Source organism: Belonocnema kinseyi, chromosome 4 (assembly GCF_010883055.1).
Source record: "Belonocnema kinseyi isolate 2016_QV_RU_SX_M_011 chromosome 4, B_treatae_v1, whole genome shotgun sequence".
In the NCBI taxonomy this organism is placed as follows: domain Eukaryota; kingdom Metazoa; phylum Arthropoda; class Insecta; order Hymenoptera; family Cynipidae; genus Belonocnema; species Belonocnema kinseyi.
The window spans coordinates 89091233-89103124 of NC_046660.1; the positions used below are offsets into that span (position 1 = coordinate 89091233).

Sequence of the window (11892 nt, forward strand, 5' to 3'; positions counted from 1 at the left end):
AACTCGCATTACATTGAAATGAATTCTCTCTTGATTCTCCGAAAGTCTCTAAGATCAGAGAATTTAGAGAATTAAAGGAGAACTCAAATTTCGACTCGGGTAGTTGTTAGTTCTTCAATTGTAGTACATATTTTCCTAAATAAGAAACTGTATTCTTTCAACCTAAATTATAATTATCATTGTTATTAATATACATATTTAATTTAAACAAATCATATAATCTTAAATCTTGATGAACCTGAAACAGAAAAATTCGATGAAAAATCCACCCCCAGCAGGAATTTAACTTGGGTCCATAAAGTGTAAAGTCCACAGCGTTGACCACGACACTAACGTGACATGAAAATTTTAAGGCGGAAAACCGTATTTAAACCTCGACATGAATGCCAAAGAAATATTTCTTTAAATCAAAAACAGGGATATTTAATTTAACAATATATTTCTTTGATGTAAAGAAGTATTCAATTGAAACAAATGACGCCAAATTGTTAAGATTATAACTTGACAAAATGATTACTTCGTTGGAATACATGTTTATTTGTTATGAATAATTTAATTCTAGTAATTAAATGACATATTTTCTTCCACTAAAGATATAAGAATTTACGTAAGTACAATACCTTTTTCATCTAAATAAATGCTCCTTGCTATAAATGCATGAATCCTTTGTGACAAAAAAATATGTACTGTAATTTAACTTACATTAACTATTTTGATTTAAATTGTTATTTCTTTGTTTAAATAAACCTAAATTCTTGATTAAAGTATGGGAAAATGATTGATTCAAACGTGCCCCGAATCAGTTCAAAGTATCAAACGCTTTGAATCAAATATATATTTCTTTGAACGACAAATCACATTTCGACGAATCTCGACCTTTTGCATTAAGAAAATCATTTTAATAAATGTCAGAAATATGTATTTCAATCAAGAAAATATAGCCAAAGAATTAATTTTTTTAGATCAACAAAATATATATGCCTGGTTTAAATAAAAATTACTTCAGTTAAAGAATATTTTCTTGATGCTAAGAAATATGATTCAAATAAATGCATTTACTTCGTGCTAAAAATTATTTTTTTCAGTGTACAGTGAGCAAAATAAGCCGTAATATATAGATCATAAACAGTCACATATTTATCATTCAACAATCGGACAGACATCAATACAAGTTACCTTGAGCCATCTAAAATATTTGTCTAACAATTGACATATCCTGGATCTTTGGGTCATTGCTCTTGCGCATGTCAACAAATGAGCGAACATAAACACAGTAAATTTGCCACCATTGCTATTGAAAATTCAGAGAGTTTCTAACAGTGTTATGTTTAATATGTTTTATTATATATGCGCGATTCAATTAACGTACGTCTTTGTGACGCTATAATCAGCAAATAATAAGTAAAGGCTAGAATCTGTATTCTCGTTCTCGCATTTGCACGTTATGTGTAAAATTGCATGATGAGTAAGTATCTAGATTATATAGTTATGGTGAACGCCATTTACGAATGTGTATTCATGATTTATTCGCACGAGGCATCACTTGCTTCAGGTGTGATTTAAGCATCATCGTCATTGTACTATAAAAATAACACTACAGAAATAATGTATACAAAACTAGATACTGTGACGTATGATCATCATTTACTTGATTTTTATTTCACTTGCTTCAGGTGTGATTTAAGCATCATCGTCATTGTACTATAAAAATAATACTATAGAAATAATGTATACAAAACTAGATACTGTGACGTATGATCATCTTTATTTTGGTTGTCATTTGAGACAAATCCTTGCAAAACCTTGAAACATATACGTATTCGTTGTTGCAGTATTTGTTACCTCTATCATATGAATTGATGTAGAAAATTATTATTAGTTTTTTAAATACACTGCAATCAGCTTATCCTAAGAGCTGTAAAGAAGAAAGGTATCCAATATTCTGAATATTTTGTTTGCAAATACGGATTGGCCCTAAAAGTTTGCTATTATGGATACTATGGGCATAGGTGTTGCTGGAACATGAAAAGTGATTTGGAGTTTGGACCATCCTTAGTGATATACAGAGGAAACATATTTTTTTGTCGATTGTAGTTTCCAACTTTCTTCAGCTTTTAGTTCAAATTTTTAATAAGATTATGTTTCAAATTGACTGGCTACTTTGAAATGCTATAAAGATAAAGACAATATAATCATTCCATGCAGTTCATGATCATCTTAAATACCAAGAACCTCTGATCTATTGCATAAGTATGATTTCTATAATCATCATCAGTCTCTTGGTACTTTTGCATGCTCCCGCAGTGGACTAGATAGACGGGCTGGTAAGAAAACCTTGAAATGTGACGTTCGTCAAGAGCTGTTTTTGGTATAAATAGGACTATATCTATATAACCAAGTCGTTTTATGGTAAAGAGTTGGTTAGAGAGAGAGAGAGAGAGAGTAGCGAAAGAGCTTGGCTGGCCTACCGATCGATCGCGCGCATCCGACCATGCTTGACTCCAACCACCGTCCTGACTGCGATCGATACGCACCGCGTTGCCTTATTAATATGCATTGCCTTTCTTCCTGTTTTCATCTGTACCTTGTGCCCGTTTCCGTACTATTACCACCCACACCGGCGACTACATTTTGAATTAATTGAATCAACTGCACATTTGTGCGTGATTTATAAGTGACCTGCTTCACTTTACTTGCTTACTTGAATCTAATGGAAAAATGTATATACTTCTTGGTAAATCACGGTGTTTGAAAAAAGGCAAAATTGTTGATTTCAAAAAGCTTTAAAACTACGAAAATCATCCTGAATATTAGCCCAAGTATTTTATTTATCAAAATATAATTTGTGTGACATATATAACACTTCGTGGAAGATAATAAAAAACCTCTCTTAATTCGTTCTTCTTCGTTGAGATTCTAACCCCAGAGCATCGTTATTTAGCTCACGTGCTAGAATAAAACCCAAGCATGCTACTATCTAATCTACTTTATCTCCACATTCGAAATACCAATAATTAGTCTTAATGAATTTCGGTAGTTTAAAAACTAATCACTAATTATTTATTTTTGAGTCTCGCATTTTATTCTTTCTTGATTCTGTGATGATAAAAATCAAACATTCTGAACTTAAATATTGTTTTGAACTGGGGTAAATTAAAAACAAATGAATGATTGAAACGAAGATTTTTTAGAATATCTTGAAACAAATTTCCTACTAAGCATCTTTCAATATTGTTATCCATACGAATGATTCACCACATTCTAATTATCAAGTAGATTGGCAAAATTAATTTTCTACTTTAATTTAAAATTAATTAAAATTTTGTACCTAGAGCTTCATCACTGATATATCAGAACCCCTCCATTGATAAAGCCGTACTATCTTCTACATAAAAAAACTTCATAACTCTCGGAATACTTCTCACAGGATTCAAATCGCGAGGACAATAATGTCCACTAGATTATGCTCACATGTAGATAGAATAATACACATTCAGGAAGGAAGTATGAAGCCGGGTGGAAAGGCTGTAAAAATAGTGGTTTTAATTAAAATGCTTAGGGGTTAGAAAGCATGATGAATGAGGTTGTGTACCGCCGCCCAGCAGCGCCAGAGAACTCTATTAATTATCAGATGACACAAAATCCATTACCAGCGACGAGGTTCCCGAGGGCGGAGGTTCGTTCCGGATTGGACTTCGGAGCGTTGTCTGAACTGGACTGGTTCGGACGCCATTAGGACGAGCGGCTTTGTTTCTTGTCTCGACCGCGCGCGCAAAACAGAGCTAATTATTCCCAAGCAAGGCGAGAACGAAAAAGGGTCACGCGTCGCGCAGAGAAACCAAACCACAGCCCTGGACTTCCTGCTACAAGTCCTTCTTCAAAGATATATGTTCCTCGAATAATGAATATGTCTCACAATTAGATACTTCGAGACCGAATCAGAGAATTTAGTATTGGTCAAAAAGAAATTTCCTGCAAAGAGCTTAATGTATTAATAGTATGAGACTTACCGTTAGCCTCACTAAGATACTTAATTAATTTAAATCTTGCATTTAATCAAAAATTGAATTCTTGTTACAGTTTGAAGCCGCCACAAAAAGATGGAGTGACCAAGTCGAATCCTAGTAAACGACATCGCGAACGTCTAAATGCCGAACTCGATACTTTAGCTTCCTTACTTCCCTTCGAGCAAAATATACTAAGCAAGTTGGATCGGCTCAGCATCCTCAGGCTCAGTGTTAGTTACCTTCGAACGAAAAGTTACTTCCAAGGTAAGATTACTTCATTTTTTAATCAAATTTCTTTACAAGCAAAAGAGTTTTTTGAATGGTATTGCTGGTACATCAATTCTAATAATCTGCAAACAAATTTGTATCTGCTAAATTTAATATTTATTAACAAATCACAGTCCAGAGGAAAATCAAGTCTAACACAGTTCAAGTTTCCATGAGTTTCCGAAAGCACGCGACTCACTCGTTACTTTTTTTAGGAAACAATACGAAAACCGCACTCATCTTTTCTTCTAGCCCTCTACCGATCTCATTAAAATGAAGAGATTTTCGTCTGCCGCATAACGCTCCAATCTATTCCATTACAAAATTAGAAAGAGAGTTTTATTCATCTATGAACTTTACGGTGAAAGAGAAAGAGTAAAATCAGTTATAGAATATAAATGTTCTGATCCCGAATTTTGTGTATAGTTCTTGTTTCCACTTCTTTTCATCCTACAATGTTTATTTCCTACTTTAATGTTCCAAGAATTTTTACCTACTTTCTTTCAGATTGATATTATTTTAGCTTTACATTTTTTATATATTTTTCTCGAACTCTTTTTCTTTGATCATCATCATTAATTTCATGTTCTACATATGAGTAAAACAGCAAAGATCAGGAGGAACATATTCTTGTTTCTCGTTAATATGTATAATTTTAGTACGATTCTGTGAAAGATATAAACAATTTAAATATCCTTGTTGACATTATCAAACACATTTCCCAAACGTGCAACAGCCGTGAACGAAATTGGTAGATACGGTCATGAATGAATAAGTATTAGATATGGTAAAGGAACAAGGTATCAAAAATTGTACAGAGAATGATACAGAAAATATGTGATGGGCACATACTTAGGCATGAGAATTTGGGAAACAAACTTTCATATACTAAAAACATCATAAATCGCCGATGATATACTGTACACCGTGTGGAAAAATGTCCTGGCAGTCTGATTACAGGTCTTGTTCAGACTGGATTTATCTAGACTGTCTAGTCTCGAAGATGATTTGGCCTAAGCATTACGCCAGTCTGGTCCAGGTTTGACCTTTACTAGCCCGTCGAGTCTGGAAGGTCTGGCCTGGTCCAGACCTGGCGTTGGTCAGCGAGCTAAGAAGAAACAAAATCTATGTTCGATCAGCAAATTTCTTTTGACATACTTTGAAAAAGTTGCAGGGTATCTGTAATGAAAATTTCTTAACAAAAGTTGCTTATAGTGAGAAATGATTATTTTCCAAGTCATTGCCGAATAAGGTGATAAATTGCCGTACTAGTTACTTATTGACTCTGACCTCTCTGACACACTGCTAGTTTTTGTCGATCAAGTGTCACAAACTCTCAGACACCTAATCATTCGCGGTTGACCAGCGCATAACTAGCAGCTGACCAGACGGTTTGGCCTGAAGCTAGCCAGAAAAACCGTTACACTTATAGTCAGACCTAGGCCTGATCGTCTGATCTGTGCGAGGGCTAGAAACCTGACGATCTGGTCTGGGCCAGGCCAGCGCTAGAATATTTTTTTACACGGGACTGTATGTGAACGTATTAGAAAATAAAAACGGTATTTCACAGATAAAAAATAGCATGACATCTGAAAACCTACGATTTTACCGACATCCATAAATAAACTCAGTAGTATATCCTCTTATCAAAAGTCCGAATTATAATTAGAACTCCATGTTGGTCATCAGGGAAAGAGTGAAGAACTAGTCGTATAAATTACAGCTAAGTAGGAACGATAACTAAAAGATGATAGCAGAATCGGTGGCAAAATGATATGCAAGGTAGTCCGAGGAAGAGGAGGCGACTGGACTGGAGCCGCAAAGAGCATCACGTCCATGCACATATCGTTCATCTCGCAGTATATCACGGTACGAGCAGGTCCGAGAACGGTACGAGCACGGGTCTTCTCGTGGCGAGCGCGTGGGTATTCCTGAGTGGCTATGGGTGTTTGTTCTGTATATATGTATATAGTTATACTCCTATGCATATACTATATGTATACTATATAAGTGTAGTAAAGGCTGTAGGGTGTTAAGGCTTGAAGCGGACTGCCGTATTGTTCACACCACTTTAATAGGTAGGTATTCATTGTCGGACCTCGGATCTTTCACCAGACTCCCAGGCGCGTCTGTCGCCCGATGTTCCGATACACTTACCGCCTCTTCTACACGGCCTCTCCGTCTTCCTCTTCTGACTCTTCTCACTTCTTGCTTTTGCCCCTGAAGAAGCCAGTCTTGCTTCCACCCTCCCATTACCTATTCCGCCTACCCACCCGCTACTTATTCCACCTCAGTGCCCTTGTCCTCCTGCTGATGGTCATCTGTCTACTCGCATTCATCTACCAGTCATTAGGGAAAAATTGTATCATACGCAGAGCACGTGCCCTCCTTCCCTAGCTCTCGCGTGCAGGTGTTCTGAGTCATCTAAACTTTAAGAAATAATTGAGGTGGACTCGAGGAATCACGTGAGGTGAATATAGAGCAGTAGTTTTTCAGAGGGTAAAATTAATGTTGGGTGGCGTTTTTTCAGGGAACAGATAGCTGAAGACTAAAGACTTGTTTTATTAGAATTTAGATAATAGTGCAGTAATAGTATCTTTTTGAGATTATTTGTAATATGATAAGTATAGAATTCGAACTTCATTTTCACCATTATTATTATTTGTCGACATTCACGTAAAAATCGTTAAACGGAAACATCAGATTTAATTTTTTTATAGCAAAGGAATTTTGTTTGTAGCTTCTACAATATTCTTTTTATGGAGATTGAAAACATTCGAATATGATCACAGTTTCTATGATGAAATATTATCATCTCAAAAAACTATAACCCTTAAGAGTAAATAATGTATCAAAATTATTAATACATTAAAAACTGATAACAGTCTTATAATATGCATAATATTTTTCAATTATTTCCCGAATATTTTTTTATCTAGCTGTGAATTCGATCTCGAGTGTTTCCACTTCATTCGCATTTATATTTATATGGTGCTCATTTCGCGGGCACTTTACTTCTCGGTAGCAAATGTATTTGCTGCCTCATAAAAAAATTAAATACAATGATAGTGGAATTTTTATTTGTTTATTCAATATTAGTTATTTAGTATTTGGCTCTTCAAACTATTTTCAATAATTCTCTTTGAGTTGTTTTTATTAAAACACAATTAAATTTGCCTAAAAAAGATTAACTTGTTAAAATTATATAATAAATTAATACCTGACTTTCTTTTTGAAAAATAAGAACAACCCAAACGGAATAATATGCCGGATTTCAATTTACTCTTCCGGCCTATTTTGCTATAAACGTAATTTCTTTGTCGATGGGATCCTAAAGAATTCCAAATAAATTACAATGAACTTCAAGGATTCTAGGTTTCAAAATTCAACTGTGACAGAATATGCCGAAATAGAAAATGAAAACGTGATCTTTGTGACTGGTGAAGGTTATGATTCATCTCTGAATCTATATTATCCTCTTTCCCTTATCCGAGGTAAATTGGAAAGGGCGACGAATGTAACCAAAGTGACGATGAATTCTATAGAATTCAAAAATCATTTTTGATAAATTTCAAAGAATTCAAAATTAATTCTAACAAATTTAAAAATTCATCTCCGGCGAACTATGACAGTAGATAAAATGAAACCGCGATCTTTTTGGTAGATAAACGTTGTATTTCATTGTTATATCTGTATTTCCCTCTCCTCTCCTCTCCTCGCGGAAATTAGAAAGTAGCTACGCATGTGACAAAACTCATGCTTGAGTTATTTGGAATTCCAAAGAATTTATGATGAATTCTAACAGATGTAAGATGCTACATCATGCATATAATCCTGCGATTCCTTTTGCTGAAATGAGAATACGTACTCCTCTCTCCGAAAGCGAAAGATATGCCGGAAGAGAAAAATAGTATCCGGAAAAATATACCGTAAGAGAATAAATATCCAATGAATAAATAGTTACAGATTCCACTATTTATGTCCAAAGTACAATAAAATTTCTCTTTTAAATTCTATCAATTTAAAATACTTTAAAAATATCAAAGCTTGAATAAAGCTCAAGAGAATACGTACACAGTAAAAAAAATCATACAAAAATTCTTACACCGTAACATTGTGTTGACCACGAATTCAGAGATGAACTTAAATGCAGAAAGAATTTGTCTAGCACTGATAAAAATATTTGTTTAATTCAAACAACAAAGTTTCTTTGAATACGCTTAATTTGATCCATGTAGAATTAAGAGGCCTTCTTTAGAATTGATGAAAATTCGACTTTAATCAATGAAAATTTGTCTACTAAAATTATGGCTTGAGGATCTGCCTAGCAAAAATCAACTAAGGCACTCTAAACCCTTTTTATATAAGATTTCTTAATCTTCTCTTTTGAAAATCCGAAAATTTATTAACTGACGTCTATTTAATAAATCCTTAGATACAAGAATGTTTCTAATAATGCTTAATTCAACATGTTATTCTTAAACCAAGACCTAAAAGAAGACTTGCACAATATCCTGAAAGCATTTAATTTCAAAATCGACGAAAGGGCGACGATGACCAGGGTCCACGTGTTATTGAGCGAGCAGCCTTTAGCCTCTCTTAAGTAGTACCTCGAGATAGGAATGGTACGTGGTACGAGTGTTCTCAGATTCAACCTGAAAGATCCAGCTTCCAGAGATATCAACCGTTTTAAGCCGTGCTCGTGGTCAGGGATCGACACTTGAATCGTTTGGTTCGTCCCGGGCATCTAGCCACCCGATCGCCACTATCCTCGAAGCTTCCTCTTTCCAGAGTATCTCTGTGCCAGGGGGCCCTCCTCGCTTTGCTATGTAAATTAATTAGAACCACGGTAGGCTACACCGATTTTTCAAGCAGACACATAGCACGAGGGTTGGGTTCCACTCGGATCAGAGGATAGGTGTATGAAACGAACAAGAAACAGAAGAAGATGAAGGCAAAAAAATTGTGGGCACTTGGGAACTGGGTGTGAACCCAAGGGGTGTCTCGGTCTCCACTGGTCCTGACTCACGATACCAGATCTTTCGATCCACTAGTTGGACTCTCTTCAAGTCCCATTCTTCGAACTACAAAAGCTACTAAGTACAAAACCATTTTTTGAATTAAATACCTCTTTTTTTCTATCAGTGTTTAGTGATATTACCAAAACAGTGGATCCACTGCTGAATTTTTTTTAACATCATTTCTAAATATACTTATTTGGCAACAAAAATGCAGCCTTGTGTTAAGCAGACACGAGACGAGTGCACAGCAGTGAGGACTTTGAATTGCAAAAACATGATATCATATCTTATATTAAAGTTGAAGGTAGTAGACCATCGACCCTTGTGGTAGATATATTTTGCCGATAGGGTACCCGTTATTACGCTTATTTGCATTTCCCAATGTATTCTCGCACCTGCAGGCGATGTAAGCATGTTGCTACCCGAACGAATTAACGGTTCGATGGATCTACTACTCGTTTCTTAATCTCCTTTTCGATAACCCAAGAGTAGGTACATGTGACACTGAGTGAGATCACCAAGATAAGGACAAAGGGTCGACTGTATAACCGCAATCGTTTAACATTTAATTGATATCTGAAGGAAAACTCCGATTCGAAGATTATTACTTAGATCCCATTTTTTCACGAAAACGAAGCAATTTTGATCACAACTCTTGATATTTCAACTCACTTTTGAAAAGGCTCTTACATAAGCTTCACCTTATACAAGCATCCGTTCATTAAAAATTAATCATCTGCTTTTAATTATCCCATGATAAAATTTTCACCCAACTGTCTTAGCAATATATTTTTTTATTATGAATATACAATATATAACAAATATTTGCAAAAAAAAGTTGAAAGAATTTGTTAAATTTGTATACGTTTTGAAAGTTTCTCCATAGCGTTAATACAATTTCTTTAAAAGAAAAATGAAATCTTCATAATTCAGATTCATCCTCGATAAACCGGCTCTGATAAACGTTCCACGTTACAAAGTGAACCATACATGCGAATATGCAAACATGTGTCATGATTACGGTTTCAATACATTGGAAGCTTCGTAATCGATTAAAGTCATCGAGAGACTGAAAGTGCAACTTGCCCAGACTATAGTCATTACGTCTCGCAGCTGTCTCGACATTCTCGGCCTGATACGCGCCATAAAAAAAACGTGTGCTCATCCATTGATAGGAATCCTTCTTTCTTTTTGTTGCGTCCCTTTTTAAGAAAGAGGAAAACTAGTATTAGTAAGCGAACCAGTATTTCAACAGCTATAAATCTCGCAAATGGTTTCATTAAACCTCTGGTACACGGTTCATAACAACTAATGATTCATGATCAAAGCAGTAACTACAAATTATTACAAGCATGAGTTCGCACTTATGCTTTGTTAAACTCATGTACCAGAAATTTTATGTATTTTTAATTTGATTTTATTAATTTTCAAGATGCCACTCAAACTCAAAAAAAAATTGACGCTATTTCCTGGTATTCAGGGTCAAAAATTACATTCTGCCAGGTAAACATTTATAGCAAGAATAAAATATAATTTATAATAATAATTTATGTTTTTATAATAACAATTATTTAATGATAATCATTCTATTACATAATTTTGGAAAGAATTAAACATTTTAGAACTCCAAAATAGAATATAGCATATGTAAATTATTGTAAAAGTGATTTGAGAATTCACAGCCCAAAATGCTCGCAAAACAGGATAAACATGATGATTTGTGAATAAAATAGGGGAATAAATTCTTTTAAATAAAAGTAGTGCAGCATAATAGATTCATAAGATTTAACGTCGAAATAGGTATATTGCAATTTCAACAAAATAGCGGAATTTTAAATAAAAAAAGATGAGTTTTAATTAAACATTTGAGTTTTGTAGCTAAAAAATCAAATGTTTTAGAAAAAGTTGACTCTTAAATCCGAAAAGATGCATTTACAACAAAAAGTTCATTTGCAGCCAAGAAAGATAAATTTCTAACAAAAGAGATTAAACTTCAACCAAAAACAGTTCCAGTCACAAAATTGGCTATTTAAATAATACTATTTTTTTATCTCTGAACAAATTACTTAAATGAATTTGCTGTTAATCAGAATAGGCGAAAGATAGACTTACAGAACAAAAAAATTTTATTTAAAATTATTATGAACAATTTCTTTAAGGAAATACTCCGTGCATCATTTTGTTGCAGACAAAAATAATTTTGCATCCAAATATCTCTTTACGCAATTGTTAATACAGTCCTATTGGACTTTTACTTTTACTTTTCACGTTTACTTTTCTACCTGAAGATGAATGCTCAATACAAAATATGAATTCGCTAACCAAGAAGACGAATATTCAATACAAGTTTTAAATTTTTCAATAAAATAGTATAGAATTTTTAATAAAAATTGATGCATTCTGAGATTTTAAATTGAAAAGAATTACCTTTCAACCATAAAAGATGAATTTCCTTAAATATATATGTACAATTCAAAATTTGTCATAAGGACAATTGCAGGATTTCGCCGGGAGCGGGTGCTAATCTGGAAAATTGCACCCGCTCTCAGCGAAATCGCGGTAAAATTTCAGCCACAACCACGTCTCACGACCATTAG

At 34.2% G+C, this 11892-nt stretch overlaps 1 protein-coding gene across 1 annotated transcript in view; it reads left to right on the plus strand.

Moving 5' to 3' along the window:
• LOC117171002 (aryl hydrocarbon receptor protein 1) overlaps positions 1–11892 on the plus strand; it is a 164924-nt gene that overhangs the window by 62707 nt on the left and 90325 nt on the right. The window contains 1 exon segment of the mRNA XM_033358047.1: positions 4081–4271. Coding sequence (XP_033213938.1) covers positions 4081–4271 — 191 coding nt within the window.